The sequence below is a fragment of the Linepithema humile genome, chromosome 3 (assembly GCF_040581485.1).
Source record: "Linepithema humile isolate Giens D197 chromosome 3, Lhum_UNIL_v1.0, whole genome shotgun sequence".
Classification (NCBI taxonomy): domain Eukaryota; kingdom Metazoa; phylum Arthropoda; class Insecta; order Hymenoptera; family Formicidae; genus Linepithema; species Linepithema humile.
The window spans coordinates 19,995,035-20,018,873 of NC_090130.1; the positions used below are offsets into that span (position 1 = coordinate 19,995,035).

General features: G+C 38.5%; 2 protein-coding genes across 11 annotated transcripts in view; both read right to left on the reverse strand.

Moving 5' to 3' along the window:
* Positions 1–925: 925 nt before the first annotated feature.
* On the reverse strand, positions 926–8,320 carry LOC105671553 (Excitatory amino acid transporter 1). Of its 8 annotated transcripts, none has more exons than XM_067351968.1 (11): positions 7,193–8,188; positions 6,693–6,954; positions 6,330–6,507; positions 6,110–6,152; positions 5,985–6,024; positions 5,258–5,441; positions 4,851–5,084; positions 4,583–4,774; positions 4,371–4,505; positions 4,171–4,274; positions 926–2,388 (listed from the first exon to the last, which is right to left on the reverse strand). In XM_067351968.1, coding segments are annotated over exons 2-11 (1,353 nt in total). In that variant the 5' UTR covers positions 6,934–6,954; positions 7,193–8,188; the 3' UTR covers positions 926–2,386. The 8 variants fall into 8 exon arrangements, with proteins under 8 accessions (XP_067208069.1, XP_067208067.1, XP_012221238.1 ...); XM_067351966.1 differs by having other exon boundaries at positions 4,104–4,274; XM_012365815.1 differs by lacking the exons at positions 926–2,388; positions 7,193–8,188 and adding exons at positions 3,766–3,921; positions 8,238–8,320 and having other exon boundaries at positions 4,104–4,274.
* Positions 8,321–8,325: 5 nt separating this feature from the next.
* The window catches only part of LOC105671552 (ankyrin repeat domain-containing protein 50), a 56,984-nt gene continuing 41,470 nt past the window's right edge, over positions 8,326–23,839 (reverse strand). For 2 of the 3 annotated variants that reach the window (XM_067351964.1, XM_012365809.2), the window contains 15 exons: positions 16,042–17,468; positions 14,981–15,752; positions 14,347–14,520; positions 13,904–14,074; positions 13,299–13,610; positions 12,880–13,201; positions 12,549–12,795; positions 12,286–12,469; positions 11,942–12,158; positions 11,625–11,816; positions 11,226–11,467; positions 10,552–11,081; positions 10,108–10,236; positions 9,689–9,866; positions 8,326–9,303 (listed from right to left, as the gene is read on the reverse strand). In XM_067351964.1, the coding sequence (XP_067208065.1) occupies positions 9,695–9,866; positions 10,108–10,236; positions 10,552–11,081; positions 11,226–11,467; positions 11,625–11,816; positions 11,942–12,158; positions 12,286–12,469; positions 12,549–12,795; positions 12,880–13,201; positions 13,299–13,610; positions 13,904–14,074; positions 14,347–14,520; positions 14,981–15,752; positions 16,042–17,018 (4,641 nt within the window). In that variant the 5' untranslated portion in view covers positions 17,019–17,468 and the 3' untranslated portion in view covers positions 8,326–9,303; positions 9,689–9,694. The remainder of the gene's footprint in view (positions 9,304–9,688; positions 9,867–10,107; positions 10,237–10,551; positions 11,082–11,225; positions 11,468–11,624; positions 11,817–11,941; positions 12,159–12,285; positions 12,470–12,548; positions 12,796–12,879; positions 13,202–13,298; positions 13,611–13,903; positions 14,075–14,346; positions 14,521–14,980; positions 15,753–16,041; positions 17,469–23,839) is intronic. The other variant, XM_012365810.2, reaches the window with a different exon arrangement.

Consider the following 23,839-nt stretch of genomic DNA (forward strand, 5'->3'; position numbering starts at 1 on the left):
ATTTTAAAGTCTATGGGAATCCTCTGTCGCCCGCTAATACAGCTCCGCGTATTAGCCCTGCTGCGTTATAATAAATACTAAGAAAATTCGTCAATTTGGCGTGATTCGCGAGTAGCATAGTTTTTTGGAACATTATTAGGTTGGTGCATAAGATTTATCGTTTTTGTCAAATGCTGAGAATTAAAAACAAATTATGTATTGCTCAATTTTTATAATTAATTTTTATTAATTCAAATAGTCACTAAAACTTTAATGTTCTTTCTACCGCGATAAAAAAAGTAAGATTTTTATTTATTAAAAAAGTATATTAAAAAAGGAAGTAGTAAGAATACGATAATCTCCTTGCATCAATTTAATAACAATGTGATTTTTCGCTAGTCGTGATATAAATTCGCTTGAGATCTGACGAAAAAAGATATTATTTTTGAAAGAATATATATTGAATGGAGAGATAAAGCTGAAAGTAATTTAATTATCTCTATTCGTCTAACATGTAGATGCCATATAAAATGTTATACGCTATATTTTTATGGTGGATGATAATCTCTATAAATTTTATAAACTATGTTAGAAAATTGCAAATTGAATAGAGATGTTAGAGAATTAACTGTGTTGCAATTATCAGAATTGATTTTTCTAAAGGTTATTGTAATATGATATATCTGTTATTGTTAAATTTACATTGACTTTTTAATATTAGTTATTTTACTGTTATCAGCAACATTTCTGAATTATACAATTTTGCCGATTTGAAAGAATGTCTCTCCTATTTCATGATTTATCATCAATGGCAATAAAATCGACAATATCGTTCAGCTATCAACTGGATGTAGCTAATGCTACACATACAGCGCTATCACAACTGACACAAATGCCATATTCGCCACTATTAGGTATTACAAGTGCTCATAAAGATGTTAGAACATAAACAAATGTTTTATTTTTGTAGTTGATAGTCTATTGGTTCAAAATTATTTTCAATAACCATTTGAGATAAATCATGAGACAGATGTTAGGAGATATGCAATGGAAATTTAGCGACTGCATTATGCGGAAAGTTATATACTGTACGTAAGTAAGTATACGTTAACGTGATTATATGTTTATGAATAATACGTGTCCGTATATATATGATCATGTTAATACAAGCTTTTCTCACAGATTATGTTATATATAAATTACACGAGATATTCCTGACACAACTTTAGACTTGCTTATGTAATTATATTAATAATTCTATAACATTTTGCAGGTTTCATTAGATTCTCTTCGGGACATTTCATATGAAATAACGAATAACTTGTTCCTTTTTCTGACGTTTTATTGTTATACAATAATATACAATATAAATTTATATATTCTACTTGTATTTAAATATTTTAAATAAAAGAAAAAACATTAATATATGAACATTATTAAACTACATATGCACCTAACATGTAATTTGCAAGAAATTTTCCCTGGTAATATGACTGCTTGACAAGTAAAGACAATTGCGCTATTTCTCTCCTTTTTGTATTATTTGTATGATAATACCGTAAATTGACTAATGCAATTGCTGAAAAGTTAGACATACAAATCAAACATTTTAAATTAAATATTCATTTGTCGAATTAATTTGTCAAAATTATAATCAATTGTACTCGTATTATTACCTTTCAGATAAATACGTAAAAAAAATAATAACATTATTCACTGAAAAATTCAAAATTACTTATTACAATCCAATATAATATGTATAACGTTATATATTAATAAGTTGACAAATGCTTAAGTTACAAGCTTATTGCGTTTTTTATTATTTGTTTTTAATTTACAAAATTGATCTAATATAATATTTTTACAAATAATTATTTATAATTATTTAAAATTTTTGTCTTTATGTTATTCTGATTTTTATTGCAAAACTCTAGATAACGAAAAGAAAGAAATACAATCAATAAGACACATTCCAATAAACTTTTAACTTTTTACACGCACATATACATTACAAATGTAGTTATATATACATTACAAAGTTGAGAACTACATATGCATATTTATGTTCTTCCAATTAATGTATTATGTACATATAATGTATAAAGTAACAGTATCAATAAGTTCAGTAAATTATGCGTATTTCATTGATATAATTATTATCTCAAAATAGTTTTATTTGAGATGTAAATAATTAGTTCTGCATTATTTCTTGAGATACTATTCGTGTAAATGATATCCTGTAACATCTTTTTCGTGGGATAGTAACTGCTATACCAATTAGGGATGATGTTACAGCGCTGCTTCATGACTTGGACTTCATAGTTTCGACTGACGTATCAATATTTACATTCAAATGGAAAATCATACGTATTCCTTCGTTCTCTTGTACCGTATTCAGTTAGTTGCGTTCTGTAAGTAGAAACGGACACAATGTCAAAAATTGTAAAAAGAGAAAATGTGTGGCAATATTACGAAAAAGTGTTGGATTACGAAGTATATAAAATGCAGGTTTTGCAGACGAAAATATACATACATTAATTCAAATTTCCGTCAACATATAAAAAAACAACGTGAAATACACAACTACGAAGATAGATCTAAAGAAAGAATGGCCATGGATATGTTTCAAATACAACGACAGTTTCACCTTACAATGTCTTTTCTGTCGTAAGAATTTTGAATCTGATTTTCCATCATTAACATCTCATTTACACCAGAAGCATGTTAACAAAGTGAAGAACTATGTTTTTCACGATTGGACATGGAAATATTGTACGAGAGTTGGCGATTTTGAGGTAAAATGTACCGAGTGTTTCAGCGAATTATATATTTCTCTCCATAATTATTTAAATACACATATGGTAAGTAAACATTCGGAAGAATTAAGATATGAGCAAGAAACACCCGACATTGTTCTTTCGTCAGAATTCGTTAGGAATTCGAAAACTATTGAAGTTAAAGAAAACATGTGGGAATATTATACTAAAGTGCCGCATTTTCAAGTAAGATGCAAATTGCAAAATTGCACCCATCAATTCTTTTGTAATCTTAGTTCACAGTTTTTGAAGCATGTAAAAAAAGAACATAAAGTTATCTGTAAATGGGACAACGCTCACAAAAATAAACGGCCATAGATATATTTTAAGTATTCGTATGAATATATTTCCAATAACGACAAACTACACTCAGAATGTCTCATGTGTGGTGAATTTCCAATTGCTCCTGAATCTACAAACACACATTTGTTACAGAAACATTCTGAAGAGAAACTACATAATTTCATAAATGACCATTGGATAATGAAATATTTTATACAAACTGATGGCACGAGAAAGTTCAAATGTACTATTTGTTGCCAAATCATAACTATTACTATTTTTCCTTGTGTGTCTAATCATATAATTGGAAGTCATCCGGAAGAATTGCAATAGAATATTTCAAAAAAGGCACGAAAAGACTGTAACAAAATTATACATTACAAGATTTTCAAGCAACGTGCCAATCTTGCAAATTTCATTCTTGTTACATCAATATAACAAACTTTAGTGAACACGTAAAAGAAAAGCATGAAGAAACATACAACACGAAGAAGCACAAGAACACACATCTCCATGGATGTATTTCACGTATTATGCTCCAGATTTCTTACAATGCCGACTCTGTAAAAAAACTGTTGAGTGTATTGAAGACTTTTTAAAAAAAATACTTGAACGGGCATCTTCCGGAGTTTTTTTTAAACACATTATTTGACAAGGGTGGCTGGGAATGGAAATACTGTACAAAAAGTCATTTTGAGGTGCAATGTATTATTTGTAGCTGCAAAATATCTCTTAACATTCCGTTATAGTATTTTGATCGTCACATTGCAGCTACACATCCGAACAGGCTGACAAGTACACAGAGAACGCATGACATAGCTGGACCCTCAGGAAGCCAACCAAACTAAAGAAAACAGGTGACAATATGTATTGATAATATTGTTAATATTTTTATGTATAATTAAGCTTTTACTTTTTTCGAATCACATTTAAGTTAATAAATATGTAATAAAAAGAGGAATAACCATACAATTTTTTTTTAATAAATATTAAAATATATAAATATTAAATATTAAAAATTTTTACATTTGTCATATTAAAATTTATTATATTTGTCATATGTCTTTAGAACCCATCGTGAACAGTTCCTTACAATGCATCTCATCTTCTTCCAGCTTCTTCTTTTTACAAAAGTGAGATATAATGCTCGCGCCAAGCGCGTCACCTATAACGTTGATTGTTGTTCTGAAACGATCGCTAAAAAAATAATACACTCTCTTTTTATATTGCTTGGCAAAATTTGTAAAGCGTAAGAACGAAAGCCAAATAATACTATTATAGCATATAACTTACACAAACCAATCAACAGCGATAATTAATGTAATATCTTCAACAGGCACTCCGATAGAATTTAACACCATTATCAACATCATATAACCGCCGCTGGGTATGCCAGCAGCTCCCACGCATGATACTGTGCACGTAATACTGCAACATTAAAAGTTAATTATTTTTAATTTCTTTTTCTAACAGGTGTATTCAGTTGCGTTCGTGTTTTAACAAACCTGACGACTATTATTTTAAATAGTGAAAATTTCAACCCACGTAATTGTATAATAAATATCGCTCCAATTGTTTCATACAGTGCTATTCCGTCCATATTTATCGCTGCTCCGATCGGTATAATAAACTTCGTTATTTTGGAATTTATTCCCATAGTCTCCAAACACTTTATTGTATATGGAACTGTGGCGGTACTAGAAAATTTAATTATTCAATTGAGGAGGTGAAGGCTTATCTCGGATTCGTATCAATTTTTATCTCACGTCGTACCTTGACGATGTTCCGATGGCTGTTGCAAAGGACGGGCCAAGTTTGGATATAATTCTGTAAGGTGATTTACGCGTGAGGGTCCAATGAAGAAAAGGTAGTATCACAAAACCTTGCAGCACCAATCCAAGAGTTACCGTTAGGATATAAAATCCTAAATGGCTTATTATATTACCAAAATCGTCAATTTCCAGAATTCGACCGGCAATAAGAAATGCTGCGGCTATTGGCGCTAGCCTACATCAATAAGTTTACACATGTATAATTTAATGTGTGTTACGTACTATTGCTGAATTAAGTTATTAAAAAGTTTTATGTGCCTAAACATAGATAATCACGAAACAAAAAATGTGGAAAATATCAAAATATTGTGAGTTAAAATCTTATTTAATTGTAACGTTGTAGCATACCATGTTATCCATTTCATAATCGTCATCATGACTTCAGATAAGCAAGTGAAAAACTCTGATAGTAGTTTTCCATTTGCACCTATATTTCCAATTGCCACACCGATTAATAAACTGTAAAATACTAAGCCCAAGACATTTGTTCCTGTTACATATTCGCTGGTTATCTTCCATTCTTCTATCGGTACTGCGATAAAATAAACCAAATCGATATTTATAAAAGTGTTAAATAAAATAAAATGTATTCTAAATAATTGGATTATATAATTGTTTGATATCTCTTATTGAGATCTGCAACAGTCTTTTTAATTAAAAACAAATTGCAAAAACAATTTATAATCAATCTATAAGGTTTTTTTTCTAAATTTCAACACCAGATATGATATATAAATCAAAACTTTAAAAATCAATTGGCAAAACAGAAGCAAGACAGTTGCAGTTATTCGTATTTTAGTTAATATTACATACGTTTCTGTCTTTGACCTCAAGATTTCTTCAGTGTAACAATTTAATGTAAATCAATATTTTTTTTAACATTTACAAAAATTAATTTAAACAAACAATTTTATTGTCTATTTGTTATCTTCTAATTTCTCAAAAAACTTTCATTGATCAATCATTGATTTCTAAACTAATTTTTAATTATAAGAATTAATTATAGATTTATTAAAAAAAATTTGCAAATTAGCAAAAATACTTAAAAGTCCAGCACATTTTTTACATATAATACCTGCAGATCCATTGCTTGGCATTTGTAGAGCAGTTTGATACTGTAATAGAAGAAATATAGATGTGTTTAGAATGCATTACACTGTTTATATCTGTGTATGTAAACGCTGTATGTGTAAAACATACCTGATAGAAGCATGCTTGTACTATATTTTCAGGAAGTAAATTACTGTAATATAAAAAAAAAATATTGAATGTAATATAATTATAAGTAGTTCTTTAAAAAACTTTCGAGAACATACATATTCACACAAACAGATTCTTTATCTTTCGATAATATTTTATATTCGCGGTAAGATATTAGTTTTAGCGTCACAAAGTCGTGAGTTGCAATGCATTTAATCACCGAAACAAATCCAGAATCGTATCCATTGTCATAAACATCCTTGTAGATGATGGTGGACTAACATCTTCATTTCTCAATAAATCGCCCGGCCGGATAGTCTCAACAAGTATGACACACAAAGTTATTCCAATCGTAGTGGTCGTTAGATAATAGTATAACGCCATCAACCCAATCGGTCCTATGCAGTTACAATAAATTCAAAGAAATTCTATCCGTGCTGATTATTTATACAAAATGTTTTGTGACTTATAGATAAATGGGATATAAATATGTCTTTTATTTTTATCAATTTCTTCTCCAATTAAAGTCATAAAAAAAATACATAAAATATATTTAGAAAATTTGATATTCAAGAAAACTTACCAGATTTTGTGAGATTGCAAGTAGCACTTATGATACTGGACGTGACAAGCGGTAATATTAAACAATTCACTATTCTGAGAAATATTTCTCCAGGAAATTTGATGTACATGAGATTTCGCTGGGACCATGATATTCCGCTGTAGTGCTTCAGACATACACCAACCGATATTCCAATAGTCACACCAACCAATGTTATTATTATAAGTTTATGTTTTAATATGGAAAGTAAAAATTTGTTCATTGTGGTTGATTTCTACACGTGCTGTATTATAGAAAAAATAATAGTAAAATAAGTAACAATTATAAAATCAAAGCCAACGTGAGACACAAATAAAATTCATTGATATTTGGAAGAAATAAAGGGAATATGAACACATTTCAAGTATTCGGAAATATGAGAAATGTTTGATATTGATACGTAATATTGATTTCTTTTATAAACAAAACATTTTTTGCAAGAAAAATTGTCAATTGCTGTTGAAGATGTTAAATTTACATACCTTGAAATGATTTTAAATACTATTTGTTCAATCTCCTATCCGTGTACGACTTAGACTACGGCTGCGTTCCGAAATTCACTGCCAGTACTGAAAATCTGCAGTTTACGTTACGTATATTGTAGATTTTCAGTACTGGCAGTGAATTTCGGAACGCAGCCTAAGAATTGGCCGAAATTTATCGCAATCATCTTGTTAACATTATTCATAAGATTAATCTTGTTAACATACATTATTCTCAAGCGTCTACCAGCACTGTTCTGCATTAGGCTTCAGTTTACTTACTTCTAAAATTGATTAAAATTAAAAAAAATCAATACTACATCGAAACATGTATATTTATAAATTGATGACACATTTACCTTCTCTAAAATTTAAACGCTTATCACTTTTCCCGTTTATCTGCCACTAATCGAACATTAAAGCGGTGTAATGTGAAAATTCGGCACACTCCGCGTAAAAGCTTTACAAAAACATACTTGCGTTCGAGAAGACTTGAAAGATACTGTGTTGTTCATCAAGACATACTATCTCAATCAAGATACATTATCTGAGAAAAGAGGCTACTTTTATCAGGAAATGTTTTAAACAAATCCAGTTGACAATTTAACAAGCACTTGATATCAGTTGTAATTTACTAGTTCAATCTAATCGTGTATTTACTGAGTTTGGTCTTGCCTTATTTATTATCCTCTTTAATCTCGCAAATCAGGCACACTCGAATGAAAACTAGTAATCCGTTGATTATAATCTGCCGATAGCAGTGATTTTGGCAGGAATGTGCACAATAGGCCAAGAGAATGAAGACAATGAAACAGCGGAGTATATTAATAGGATAATTAGGAAATTGTCTTAGAAGAATGGAACAATTTCGGCCGCTTAAGCCAAATTCTGCGATTATAACACAAGAAAGATTAGAGTTTCATGTGCCTTCGTATTATTCCGTTCAATTTTTTTTTCAGTCTGATCTATTCATTTCAACATATTAAGAAATATGAGATGCATCGTCAAGATAATTTATATATCGTAAATCATTCTTACCGCTTACCTGATAGTTTACCATTAAATAGAATTTGCATTTTATGCAAAAATATGGTTCTGTCAGAACAATATCAATAAGCAAGAGTCGTCGGCGATTACGTGTAATATTTCCTAATTTTTATTTATTTCGCACCTATTACAGTATAATAAATATGTTGCGTGAGACGTTACAAGGGATCTGTATTTACAACACGTTCTTCGTTTTCAGGCCATAACTTTACGTATCTGTAATGAGTCCGTAATATCATACTCTCTTCTATCATCAACTTTTCTTTTTTTTCCTCTTAATATAATTTATACATATCTTTACAATCGTCTTCGGTTTAAAGTTATCCATTAAAAGATCACATATGCATTCTGTCTGCATCCAGTCTTCTGAAGAAATTTTCGTCATTAAACTTTATCGTCTAATCGACATTAACACCACGGCTAACATTTCTCTTTCTCTCTCTCTCTCTCTCTCTCATTTCAAGATTTCAATAATAATTTTATAAGTGTATACATATATACGGAATATCTCGCAAATGCGTAATTTCTCTCGGCAACAGACTTTGACAAATTGGTTTGGTATCTTGGCCATTGCGAATCAACTGCAATGGAAGAAGTTTTTGCGATTCTAGTTGGTTTGTTCTTTGAAATCCGATAATTGAGAAAATGCACAACGTTTGCGGTATTCTGTATAAACATTATACACAGAGACATACGTACACTCGTTGAACGTGAATGTACGTACGTCTCTGTATCTATGTATTACATTAGTGAGATCAGTAAATAATTTCGTTACCGTTATATTTATACAAAGTCATGTTTTGTAAGTTAACATATCTACGTCTACATATTTTCCCTATGCAAATTAATATTTGGTTTTGTGTGCTACGTGACATTTCTGTGTTCACGCAATGTCAGAATATTCATAAGTCCTCCCTCTTCTTCCTTTTAATATGAGGTAATTTGATTTTGCACAAATAAACCGAGAAAAATTTGTTTATTGACTTTCGCTTCTTGTTCGCGACAGATCGCCATCCACGGTATTGGCTCGCGGCTCTTCGTCGAGACAATCCGTAATGCATAGCCTGTGCCAGCAAAAGAAAAATATTTTATTATATTTCATGCATATGATAATATATTAGAATTATGTCTAAATTATTCAATTACAATTTTATCATTATATGAAATTTTACAACAAATATTCGAAACTATTTTGCGCTCTCTTTTTCGCAAGTTTGTGCAAAGTAATAAAATATGACTTTTCGAGTTCACAATAACAAATGAATCAGTGTCAAGTGCATTTACGAACTACAATTTAAAATATTTTTTTCAAACTACTCGATATTGAATCATTTACTGTTTTCTTTTCTTCGCTGATTATCTTTCAATATTTTTCAAATGTACGAAACGATTTTTGAGAGCAAAAATTACATAAGATTATTCGCAAAAGATGGTAAGATGAATAAATACCTGTCCCTACAAAGGCGTTTCCTTGCGCGCTTCCGCCTTCCACTGGAATCCATTTACTCGCGTTGTAATAGGCTTATTTCTGTTCGTAGCATTCTCAATTCCATTTCTAACGCCTGCCACTAATCTCATGGCTGGGTTGGACACCAAGCCATTACGCTTTGGTTTTGCATTACCTGCACTGAAATATAATATGGCACTTTATGGACCGTTTGTAATTCACACATTTATATTATTTTGTTTTGTCGAGAAGAGAGCTGACGTGAAAAATTTTAAGTGAACAAAAAGTATAGTAATGTATTAAGATTTCAGAAAGAAAAAGCATTTTCGTTAACACGTCTACGTTTTCGATCAGCAAATATATATTTTAAATAAATGATGTTAAAAACCAATTAATACGTAGCATAATATATATGTCTAACATTGTCGTATGTCCTCCTTGACTACATATTCTATCTTTTTTCGCTCGGGAGGGTTGAAAAAGGAAGGAAAGCCTATCGCTCATGAAGCGGTGTGTCTTCCTTATACGACCATTGTGATTTCTGCAAAGTCTAAATTGCATTGAAAAAAATTAAGATAATAAGATAATAAATTTCGATTGAGATGATGGAATTATGTACATGTGATTCGGATGATGTACACATATCGAACATAAGATAAATGTGCATGATATTTCATGCTACTAAATCATGTGATTATGCATTGAAAAAAATTTGCGATCTCTAAAATGTGTTAAAGAACGAAAAAAAAAACAAGAGAGAAGTTAGGATGAGAAGTTGTTAATCGTGTGCGATGATAGACGTAATTAGGATGTTAGTATAGAGAATGGTGCGCTTACGTAATCTGTTCTTGCCAATTTTATTTACCTTCCAGACGTGTGATCCGTAATGTGCTTGACGCTTCTGCCCACGCCAGCGCCGCTATTCCCCAATATTATTCTCATATGAGTGTCACGCGTAAAATGCGTGTCGGCCGAATTTCGTTTATCCTCGTGTCCGTTCTCCTTGTCCTTCCCGATGCTCAAACCTAGCATTTCATTCGTCAATTCGAACGGTTTGCCAATGTTATTGCGATCGATAAGCTCGGTTTTGATGTTGATCGGCTCGTAAATGACCGGCGTGTGATTATATCCCATTTTGTAGGAGATATTAGGATTTCCGCCCATCAATGACACACCCAGCTGACTCTGAATCACGTTCGCAGCCGTTTGAGCACTGGGCGGACTCGTGTTCGTAGGCGAGTAAGGGATAAGGCTGTCGCTTAGCGGAGAATGCGGAGGTGAGGCGTATATCGGGCTCTGCGGCTCGCTTTTCAAAGGCGACAATAATTTACTGAGCGGCCGACTCTTTGCTCCTCTTGAACATTGCTGCAGTTGTTGGGTGAAAGATAATGGTGTCTAAAATTATACAAGTTAGACAATCAAATTTTTTCACAAGTAATCGATTATGATACATTTGTGCAACAAAAACGTACACGAAGAAAGCACAGTGATCGTTGAATAAATGTCGCGAAATTATTGTATATCGCATATTTTGATTACCTGACAGTTAACCATTGAATTTTGATTGAATTTTCCCTGATCGCTCTTTGTGCTGCCGGTTAAGTTGCTGCTCGATTTGCTATTGCTCGAATTGTTGCCTAAAGAGACGCAACTGCGCCGCTTGGTTGAATCTGGCGATTCCGCTGGGCTGTATTGCGTCGACAGAGGATTCAGGATTGCCGATGAAGGCTTAGTCTCAGCCGTCGAATTGGATGTTACGGAAGTAGCACTACTGCTACCACCTAAAAGTCACATAATTATATAGTTTTACGTAAAAGTTATTTCAATTTTAAATCAATATTGTGGCAAATTAAGGGAAATCTTTGATAAAGACAATATGCATAATTTTTTTATATCAGAGAGCAAACAACTTCGAAATCCAGAAAAATGTCAATTAACCTCCATTAATGCCGGGTCTCAAGCTGCGTTGGTTGGCTGAATGTTCTTCTAGTAGCCTGACAACCGTGTCGTGGCCACTTTTAGCGGCTACTTTAATAGCGTTACGTCCGCAATGATCGGAATGATTCGGATCGGCTCCATGGTTCAAAAGCGCCCGGACGCAATGCTCGTGTCCTTCCTGAGCGGCGATACCTGCAAATTGTATTTTCCTGTCAGCTAACGTGTCTCATTTTGTAAGATTTGATCGTCAAGCAATTTTCGGGAGCAATAGAGTTGATAATTCACATTACTGTAGAGATTATTCATAATCGATGTACCTAGAGCCGTGGCACCTTGGTTGCAAGTGTGATCAGGAGTGGCACCGTGTTCTAGGAGCAGCCTGACGATCGCTGCGTGACCTTGCCAGGCGGCGGAATGAAGTGGTGTTCTGTTTTCATTGTCGCAAGCATTCACGCTAGCTCCACCTTCCGTCAGCAACAATGCTACCATTTCCACGTGACCTTGCCAAGCGCTCACGTGCAGTGATGTTCTACCCTGTGAAACATAGATTAGAATTAATATTAATTATCAATTTCTAAAACACAAATCGTTCTATACATTATTAAAATAATAAGTAAAATCAGTGAAATTTTCGATTAAAATGTAACCGACAATTTTTCACCTCTGAATCTCTACTTTCCACGTCCGCGTTTGCGTGTTCCAGCAAAAACCTCGCCATAGCTAGTCTGTTTTCTAATGCGAGTATATATAGAGTGCTCCTTCCATCGGCATCCTTCGCGTTGACATCAGCGTTGTGAGATAACAATATCTTCACGGTATCGTAATGTCCCTCCAGAGCTGCGAGTCTGCAAGCGCAAAGAATCAATGTGAGAAAATGTCGGTAATGTTATTCGTTTTAATACGATCAATCCAACAATACAGTACCTTAAAGCAGTTTTACCATCGTGAGCGTGTTGATCTATAGGCGCGTTGTGTTGTTTCAGCAACCTTTCCACCAACGATGTGTGTCCTTCCTGCGCCGCGAGCATAAGAGAGCTCTTCCCATCATTGTCCGTCTCGTCGATCTTCGCGCCAGCTTCCAGCAACGCCTCGCAAACGTCCACGTGACCCTCGAACGCCGAGTAGTGTAACGGAGTCCAGCCAGAATTGTCTCTATGCTGCTCGTCTAGGCCTTCGTGTAAAGTTTATAATACTCGTTAAACATTTCTGAATCACGCACAGTGATGTCCTCTCATCAAAGTTAAGCCGATTTTACCTCTAGCGAGCAACTGCTTCACAACATCTGTGCCGCCCTGGGCAGCGGCTATACTGAGAACGGTTCTGCCTTCGTTGTCAATAGTGTCGACGCAGCAGCCCCAGTACAGCAGAAGCTTCACGACCGATCCGTGTCCCATACTCGCGGCCGCCCACAGAGGCGTCCTCCCGGTGACGTCGCAATGATCCATGTCCGCGTCGTATTCCAGAAGCAGATCGCAAACGTCCCGGTGACCCTCGAACGCGGCGACCAAGAGCGGAGTCATACCGTCCTTGTCCTGGTGATCCACCGTGGCGCCTCGGTCTAAAAGTATCGTGACGACCTGCGGCAAATAATTGAACGTACGCGATGTGAAATTCTCTATCCAGTACGTTGTGATATTTTTAGTGAAAATGATTTCACAGTTTGCGTGAACATACCTTTGCGTATCCGTGATTGGCAGGGACGCAAAGTGCAGCGACGCTGAGCGCAGTTCTACCGTCGCTGTCGGCGTGATCGATCTCGGCCCCGAAGTCTAAAAGATGCTCCACGATCTCGCTGTGTCCCATGTACGCAGCAGCGATCAAGGCGGTTCTACCCTCGTCGTCCGTTCTGTTAACGTCGGCGCCGTGCTTCAAGAGAGCTTTGACGATGTCCTCGTGACCGCCCCAGGCGGCTGCTCGCAGCGCGGTTCGTTGATCCCAATCCGCGCAGTCGACCATCGCTCCGTGCTTTAAAAGTAGTTCGACCACCTGAAATAGAACTCGTCAGAAACATCCACCTCGCGATTTAAAATATAAAATTTATAATTTATCGATTTTAATCTTCAAAACGGACTCGTGGGTCAAAAATGTACACACTTCAGTGAACTTATGTGAATTTTTTTAGCACATTAACGTTACTCAATCAGACATAGAAAAAATAGACCCATGAGTCCGGTTTATGTTGACGGAAAACAACAGTCCGTTTTGATTGTTTATCAGCAAAAATACTATTCATATCTATAATGTAAAACTAATGAAATCTGTATATTCTCTAGTCTTACCTGAGTATGTCCTCCCCAAGCAGCAGCTCTAAGGGCAGTCCACCCGTCGCAGTCCGCGTGGTCCACCCTCGCGCCGGCAGCTAAAAGCACACGCACTACATCCGTGTAACCGTGCCTCGCAGCCAGATTGAGTGGCGTTTGTCCATTCCGATCAACTGCTTCCAATTTTGCCTGCATTCCAAAAATATTCTTTCTAAATTTCCATTAAAATCACCTAATTGAATTAAAAAGAATATCGACTCCACGCTTTATTTTCAGAGAAAGACAGCTGGGGGAAAAATTGAGAAAAATTATGCGACGAAAATTTCATATGAAAATGCCTTTCTCTGCAAAATCTTTCATCTAATAAGCATTATTTATATGAATAAATAAACAGCAAGCTTGCAAACTCTATGATTGCGGCTCGATTAACTAAAAACTGAATTAATAGAAAAATAATTCACCTGCGGACAAGCTGCAAGCGCCAATTCCAACAGAGATGCATTGCCATCGGCGGCTAATGTGTGTAACACGGTTCGTCCGTAAGAGTCTGCTTGATTGATATCTCCACTTTCACCGAGAAGCTCCGTCAACGGCTCACTCGGAGATTCATCAATAGGGCTTACATCATGTGAAACCTTTGTGTGGAGAAGATATGATTATTAATAATTAGTAGTAGTAAACTGTAGAAAATTTTCTCTACAGTATTTTTTTTTATCACTATCATAATGTAGCTGTTAGATGTGTGAGCAAGTATTTGCCGACACATTATTTAATGACACAATTTTCTATGGGCCATACAATTTGCTTTTATCGTGAAACGTTGCCGTTGAAAGTAGATTAGATAATATTTTATGCTTCCTGCCCTTTATGTTTTTATCGAAAATAGATTAGATATTATTGTATCATAATTTCCTGACAAATTTTTTATACCTAAAAATAGATTACAGATAGAGTAAAAAATACTTTTCCACGACACAAACTTGAACTGCTCTTTTCTTTGTGCTGAATAAAGCACAGAATGCATTAAGATCGCGTGGAACAGAAATCTCTTCTAATTTGATTTGTGGAATTATTTGCACAAGTAAGAAAAATCACCTGACTAGAAGAAACGGCATCTTTGCCGGCGTCGTCCTCGGTGGTCTTTTCGGAAGGCTTCGCGCCAGCGTCGATTAGCAATCTGAGGAGCTTCAAGTCCTGCCTGGGCCAGAGAATGCACTCAGAACTATCTAAATAACAGTCTTCGATGGGCGCGTTGCTGCCGACCATCCAAAGAATTTGAAGAGTGTGAACATCCAGAGTGGTGCTGGCCGGAATGCTCGTTATCACGCGTTGCAGATGTTGCGCCAGCACGCAGATCTCGTCCGGATTGAGCTCGGGACCGCGGAGGGTGTAATGAGCCGCCAGCATGGCGTGGCCCTCGGTGGCCGAACAGAGATACTTCTGGGTGCAGTGTTTAACGTCCAGCAGCCACTCGGCGAAGCTGTGATGGAAGAGCATCAGCGCACCGGCGCGCGAGACCGATATCACACGGCGCAGCAGATGAAGCCGACGATTGAAGTCCTCGACGGTGATGCCGACACAAGCTGTCTTCACGCTCTCGTACAGAATCTCCTGAGTGATGGGCAATTTAGCGGCGAGTATGACGTTGAGAAGAGGTTGCACTTTGCTGAATTGCTTCCTGCTGAAGAGTCGCTGGCACAGCCAGAGATATAGGCCGTTCAGTGTTCCCGGAATCTCACGTACCTCGCGCAGAACAATGAAATTCTCCGCCACGCCGTCGAGAACTTTCTCCAGGTACAGAAAGCAACCGTTGCTCTTTATGTGCAGCTGGTTCAGCATCTCGGCGGTGTCGCGCGAGATGTGCTGCCTGAAAATGTCAAAGAAAAATGATTTTGTTAACTGAGGCACGATACAAAGCACGCAACTTGACTATTTCGAATATTTTTGTTGACGCAAATTTTTGTGTACTTAATATTAAATTTGACGCCGTTCTTCAATTTAAAAAAAAAAAAAAAAAAAAAAAATTGGCGACAAGAACGCGACTTTAACGTGATTTAAAGAATATGATAAACAATTAATATAGATTCACGGATAATTAATCAACTAAGAGCATCTCACAGTGGCGATATACGACGATTTAAAAATCTTATCGTTACCTGAGCGCGTCCTCCTGATCCAAGCGCGCGAGTATATACTGCTGCACGTCCCTGACGACCTGGGACTTTCTCAGATCGTCCAGCGAGATCTTGCGAAAGCCGGTGAACATGCGCGAGATGGTCTTACTCTGTCGCCGCGCGGTGCAGACTAACAAGAGCCACTGTGGGAACAGATGGTGGTGATTAGCCAGTAATTCAGCTATCGTGCGACTGACATTGTCATTTTCCCTTCTCGAGTCCCTGGTGCCGCTCTGCGGTGGATTCAACGTCTGACCTTCGTCGATGGAGTCCACCAGCAGGAAGAGACAGTTCTTCGGCGGCTCCACCTCGAGCAGCGGGAACAGAAGCGCCTTTTTCAAGGCGTCGTCCGGATCGCGATCCAAAACGTCCGGCTGCAGTGCCGCCTGTATCTCGGGATCGGTGCGCAGCTTCTCGGCGTAGGCCTCCGCGACGGCCTCCTTGGAGGTGAGCGGCGGCGCGACCACGACGACGGTCGTAGGCGTCGCCGTCGTCGTTGTCGCCGTCGTCGTCGCTATCGTTGTCGTGGTTGCCGCGGGCATCGTCGTGGTGACCGTGGTCGTGGTCGCCGTCGCGGACGTCGTCGGCGAGGTCGCTGGCACGGACGACGATCGATGATGATGATGCTGATGATGATGAACGCCGTCCGAGCTCGCCTGCAGCAGCTGCGCGACCAGAGATCGCACGAACTGAGCGGGCGACAGAGAGGCCTCGCTTCTGGCCTGGCAGAAGTGCCGGGCGAGCAGGCGGCGATTCAGCGAGCGTTGGTGCCTCGCGGAAGCGCCGTTCGAAGGCCACGCTAATTCGGCGCAGAACGCCGTCTTGCCGCTGCCCGGCCCGCCCACGATCAGGGCACCGCAGGTCTTCGACTGCGGCCGCTGCTCCAGGCAATGCGACAGCTTCATGAAGGCCCATTCTCGGCAGAAGAAGCGCTTCTTCTCGATCACCGGCGCCGCCATCTCGTAGTCCTGATTAATCCACGTCTGCTTGTCTCACGTTCGATTGAATTTTTTCCTCGGATCCCGCGCGATCGCGATCTATCGAGGCTCCCCCGCGCGAATCGACTGACGTAAATAGATCTTTGGCATAGGTTTCACTATATCGGCATTCGGAATCTGTGCCGTTCAGATCGCACGAAACGTTTCACTGATATCTTCTGTTCCAGATTTTATTTTGTTCCCCTCGGCGCGACGATTAAATGGAAATCCGGATGTCTGTCGGTGTAAATGGCGAGATGCGGTTGGTTCAGATCGGCTTAAGTGCAGTGATAAGATTGACCCGGCTGCGCTGCTCTGTCAATAGAACGTCGATGGGAGCCCCAGGGGGCTCTGAGGCTTCCTCTGACTCCATTCAGGCGTCTCATCGCCTTGTAACCGGCGGACAATGCGTTTCGCGTGCTTGCATGCTACCTGAAACAAAAAGAAATTATTACTGCAGCCTTTTTATAGCTCGCGGGCATAGATAATCGTTGTCCGACTTGTCCGCGTTGATTGAATAATTTTTAGAATATATAAGCATAAATTTATATTCATACAAAAGATTATGTAAAGTGAATTTCTTTGCTAGTTTGCTCGCGCACAGTGAAATTGTTTTCATGTAGCGTTAGTCTAATAAATAAAAGCTTGAATAAAAAGTTGAACAAAATATTTGGTTTTTTTTTTTTATTTTTAATAGTAGTATTAAAGTAGATTAAATATCTTTTTAATTATTGATCGTATGCTTCGATTCGTAATGTAACAATTTTCGGAATTTGAGGAACTTTTAAACGTGCATAGAAATATTTTCATTAAGCAAGAACTAATCTGATCAATTTAAAATTGAATTTTTTTATCTAATATAAAAAAATGTTTTTTATTCATCACAAACTCTAATGTATCTCAAAAAGAAGCGTATAAAACCTCAGAACTGTGACTACTTTGGTGTCAAAGTGTTAACTTCAAACATCCGAATTTACAGGCAGTAAAAAATTAAGAGCGGTTTATTTGAGTAAAAATTGAGTCTGCAATATTAAAATATGCGCTCAAAGTACACCAATACAAGTTTCGAATGTAAATATAAGCACACCAATGCAAATTCAAAACATTCTGCAGAGATCATATTTCTATAAAGAATAGTTTCGTAAAACTTGCACCTGCTTATGAGGAAATTTGAACACACTGTTTTCTATGGACGTTTAAAAAAATTTCTAGGCCTCCTCGATCCCCGGTGCAATTATTCGACCCAACTAACCGCCTAATTGATTCGTTCAGCGTTAATCCGCGGGGCTAGGTGCCCCTTCTGGAGGCCGCTAGGTGGACCCTTCCGAGACTTTAATCATTCCTTACCGTCCTAACTTCGTACAACCTCCGCAAGAGCCCGAGGTGAAGCGATATTAACTTAAGACGATCTTCCGTTTTAGTAAGATAGATTAGCACGCTGTCCATTAATTCGATAATTAATATTCGTAAAAGGAAAGGCGGAAGGTTCAACGGCCTCTCCCTATCGCGCCTCACCGGATGCGTTCATTATCACGAGTGAAGATAAACAATCGAATAATGAACAATCGAGCTCTTACAATTTCCAGGAACGTTTCTTTTTATTTATACAGATGGTTGAAAAATTGTTGATTTTTATACTAGAAACGCGCTTGAAATATTTCGTGTTGTACAAAAACATTAATTCCGAAATCAACTCAAACGGAAAGAGTTTGCTCTCTCTTCTTTTTATTAAAAAAAAAAAAAAAACAGAACAAAAAATAGATTTTATAAAGTAGTGAAAATGCTTCGTCAATTTTGCGAGCGAATGCAATAACGCAACATTGGCAAATTCCGATGAAGCGTCAATGGTCTCATCTGGTGCCTCAGCTTTCGTCCGTTTCCCACGCGTTTTGCAAGGAACACTCGCCTCGGTGAATTATAAATACGGTTCCCCGCGTATCGCGAAACGATTCGATTATGCCCGCGAATGCGGGGCCGGGACCGTTGGCGTATAATTGCGTTACGTGCGACGAAATTGCCACACGACCACCTCTGACCGTCGCCACCGCCGATCCCTCCGTCTCTTTTTGCGGGAAAATATGTTACGCGAGAAAACGTGGAAATGGTTTCGCCGAAAGCCACAAATCCGACTGTCGCATCGGAGCGATACGAGTGTGCGTGCGCGCGCGCGCGTGTGTGTGTGTGTGTGCGTGCGTGTGTGCGTGCGTGTATCACGAACGCGTGTGCAACGAAAGATCGCTCGGCTCCGGCATGTCGACCCGATAATGTAGGGACGAAGGACCGCAAATCTAACTCGTACGCGGAACTGGAACGATAAATTCTGGCGTTTATCTGCCGCGCGAAAGGCAATCAAACCGCGCGACTAGATACCTTTCTCTGTTTCCTTTTTGTTTTAATTAAACGACTGCTTATTTATGATTCTTGTAATTAAACCCCGCGTTGAAATTCTGTTAACGGAGTTAGAATCCCACTTAAATTCAACGTGGAAAAATGCCTTCGCGAATTCACCCGAAGTTTCCCAGAAGTTTCGCGGAATTAAATCTTCTTCTTCCCCGCGATCGTCCGCAACTTCGAAAATGCGAGACGTTTAAAAGAGAAAAGGGGAGGAACGGAAAAATTGTCGCTCCGGCTTTACAATGTTGCGGCGCGTCCCGGCCGCGCCGCCCGCATCTTGATTTATTTCCCGCGAGCTTCGAAACTTGCATTCCGGAGTACGAAGTTAATAACTATGTTGCCGCGATCTCCGGCTCATTCATTCGTCGACGACGTTCGCCGCAGGACTTGGAAACTGCTCTGCCACCCGCAACATTGTTGCAGTAAATACGGTGTGCGGTAAATACGCGCATACATAGAAACTGATGGTTCGGTGCCACACGGCAAATGCCAGAACGCTCGACCCATATTCCGACAATGGGTCGACCCGTTTATTATTAGACGGCGGAGGCACCATCGCCTGCAAAAGATGACACCGCGCTGCACTATCGTGTGTCCCGATACAAGCAGAACCGCGCGCGCGACGCGTTGACACCGCCTCTCCCCGCTTCCTGATTATTACAGCCGAATGATAAGCGAGTTTGAAGATGAGAAATAAGACGCGCGAAAACCTGTTTCGCGCGAGGAAAGTCTCCGAGCCGTTAACTCTTTATGACGGCGCGAAACCATTCATTTCCCTCCTGAACTTCCCCGATGTTCTGCCATTAGAAATGGAATAATTAATGGCACTTTAATTGCGACTTTGATCGTAAATTATGTTGGAAAGTTAGGCGCGTTAAACCGCGATGTCTCAATCAGTCGGATCAGACTCGTTGCGATAATCGACGCGTATGTTGGACTAATCGTATTAATTAATCATGTCTACGTTAGAAAATTGAAATTATTTCATAGCAAAGCGAGAGAAGGATTGAATCAACTCCATCGCGAATAATGAATTAAGAATTAGGAATAATTAATCAATTTCGTTCTCTTGTTTAAAGTGAAATATTTTCTCCATTGTGCGCGCTGGAGGACATTCGAACCGGCAATTGCGATCAAATATTCTATTCTAAAATTCCGACCGAAATTTCTATTTTCGAAACCGTTGTTATTTTGCGCGCTCTCGTCCTTTTCTTGATTGAATTAGACTGTTCTTATAAAATATTTCATTTTTCAGGAACATTGGAATGGCAAGCACAATTTTCAGAGTTTTGTTCACATATTTCTCAGCTAGACAAAAGGGCTGCACACGCTTGCTTTCATCTCTTTCTCGGCGGAAACTTTTATTACGCATTTTATTTGGTTTAAGAAAATTGAAATGGCAAAACGATTTGAATAGTTTTATTCAATCTTGTCTCTCTCCGCGTGCGCGTGTGTCAGACAGAAGGGGTTGCAAGCGTTACGGTTGTAAGCATGCGAACGAGGAGGAGAGAGAAGGGGGAGGGGGAAAGGGGCAGCACCCGATGTTTCCTTTCTCACGTTATGCTTTCTCTCTATCCGTCTTGCACCCTAACCGATCGATTTCCGCCGCGAACTCTGCGACGACCTCGACGAATGCGAAATTTATCCTCGGCAGAGGCCACGGAGCTCAATTCAATCAACGAATATGAACGCTGCGTCCATTTGTATGCAAAAAAGGAATGCGCCGTCATCCATAAACGGTGACGCGATTCATTTCATTAGGAATATAGGTGAATGGAGCCTGGCGAAATAGCCTTCGAGTGAGATTGGACAACAATGAAAGGTAATTTTTCACGAGGAAGGGGCATTCTTAAATTTTTATTCGCGACAGCGAATCAAATTTTGTTCTGTATTTAGCGACAAGAAACAAACAATCTGCTTTTCATTCCTCGGCAGCGTCCAATTTTCCGACTATTATAAGAAACATACGTTCAAGATTAAACGAGGCTCCGATGATTTGAATAATGAATTGTAACAAAGTAATGGAAGCCGCAGCTGGTTGATAAATTTTGCAAGTACATTTCGGCAAGCGACATCCAGCTGTGGTTCTCGAGCTCCTTACTTTGTTACAAAGTGCACCTTTAGATAAAAAGGCCTTCTACATCGTTGCTTTAAAAGAATCACGTTCCTCGTGCCGTCTTTATTTTACAATTATTTCGCTTCAGCGAAAACCTTGAAAATGTCATGGACAAAAATTACAACGGCTTACATCGGAAAATAGTGGTGCAATCTTGATCCTCGGCGGAGAAGCGCTGCGACGCGTTTCCCTCATTTCTCATCGCCCGATGGAAGTAGAAACGGAGATAAAAGCGTGTGATTTTCTCAAGGAGGACTGATCTCGTCGTTTGTCTGCGTGTACACGGGACTGACTTTGATATTACAAAAGTTCGTCTAGACTGGATCGTATCGGGCGAAAGAAAAAGCCAACACTCGCGGCATTGCGCGAGGAAGAGTACAACCGGAAGAAAGCTCGCTAAGCTGGATTTAAAGCTAATTTAAAAAAGGTCGCGGCTGAAACACCGACAGGCCGAGACTCGTCGAATAATTATGCCCGCCGCATTTCAGTATCCAGCGCTGAGAGAATTTATTAACAGAGATTTAACGTCGGATTGGAAAACCCGTTCGAGTGATTTCATTTGCGAGGAACGCGAATTGAAAATGTAAGGATTGCACTTTCAAGTTCCGTGGCTTGTGTCTCGTGAGAGACTTCAGTCGTATTTAATCACGAGACACTCGCGACAGCCTAGTTGTATATAATCTCCGATTGTCAAGGTTTGTAACTGAGCTTTCGCAAGGCAGGAAATATGCGGAAGGGTTCGGCGCGAAGAGGGGGCAAACGACGTCTCCGATTCGTGCGTCTCTAGTAATTTGGTCACGGCGCTGGCAACGGCGTTGCTCCGTTGCACTCGTTGCATCCGAATGTATTATGCATCGGGTTGCACGCGTGCTAAGCTAGCGCCCACGCAGCCATGCATGCCGGGAGTCTCGTTTAAAGACACAGGAAGAACTTCTTCCTGCATGAAGAGACAGCGACGCCTCCCCGTCTGCCGCCTTGTATTCCGAGGCGTAAAATGGGCGAGAGCTGTCCCTTTGTACGAATGCGTTTTATATTCCGGCGAGAGAATTCTGCGGACAAAAGTTGAAAATTGTCGCCCGCGAAGATTAATACCGTGTGTTTGTCTTGCGTCGCAGTCGAGTTCATGATAACTTGGAATAAATGTGTTTTACGAATGTCGCGGGACGCGCCGAACACTTTGAAAATGTTTTCCGAGAGAAATTTCGGTCCGCGCGTAATGTCTTTCGTAGAAATATTTCAGCGGATATTTGAGAAGTAAAAAAATCTTATCTCTTTATACTTCTTTCGTTCGTCTATTCTTTTAGATTTTACACTTCCAAGATTCTCCTTTAATAAGCGAGAATTAATGTTTTCAACTCAACGTACGTAAGTGGATTTGATAAGAAGCTACGATTAAATTTCTCGTTGAGAGAACTACTCTACTTATCGAAGACGTAATCCGACGTAAAGTTCATAAGTGGAGTTCGGCGAATTCTTTCTTCGAGTACAAGCGCGGATTAACTTTCCGGTGGCGTAAGTCGCGCGCGAACTTGTCCACAAAATAGCTGATAGTCGCGAAATCTGTTCACGTAATGGTACGTGCTTGCGAAACCGATTTCGTCACAATTGTACTCCAATTAATCCGAAAATTGACGCCAGAGGAGATTACAACCGCAGTCCGACTCTACATCTCGCAGCATTGTACAGTATTGTGTTTCCGTCGTTTTCAAGATAAAAGTATTTAAAAAACCCAAAATTCAAAATCTCAATTTTTGCGACTAAATTTTTAAGTGAAAGAAACTCACAAGTGATCGGCGTCGAAATTTGCACCTCCAAAACGCGCCTTCAACTTAAATCTCGAAAAATGTGCATTTCGTCTTCATACATTTCTTGCATATAAGCGCGAGCATGAAAGGCATATATTACTGACAGAATGAAACGAAAGTGTCACCTCGCTCCTTATTTAGCGAAGACACGTATACTTCCACCGCGAGCATAAGTTTTATATACCGCGTTACGAGGTGTATGGAACGAGACACGTCGCTTTTATATTCAAGCGTACAACGGCAAAATAAAGTTATCGAAGACACCGTACTGTGTGATGCATTGCGTGCTGCGAATCACAATTCAATACCGGAGACTGTTATACAGACGACATTAAATATTAATATATAATTATTAATATCCACAGCGCACAAAGCATTTTCAAATTTTGTCCCATCACATTTTTTATTGTGCAATTACTTTTGCGTAAATTGCGTTTGAAGGTTTTATTATTAGAAAAAAAGTTTGCTCATAGCCGGACAACTCTATT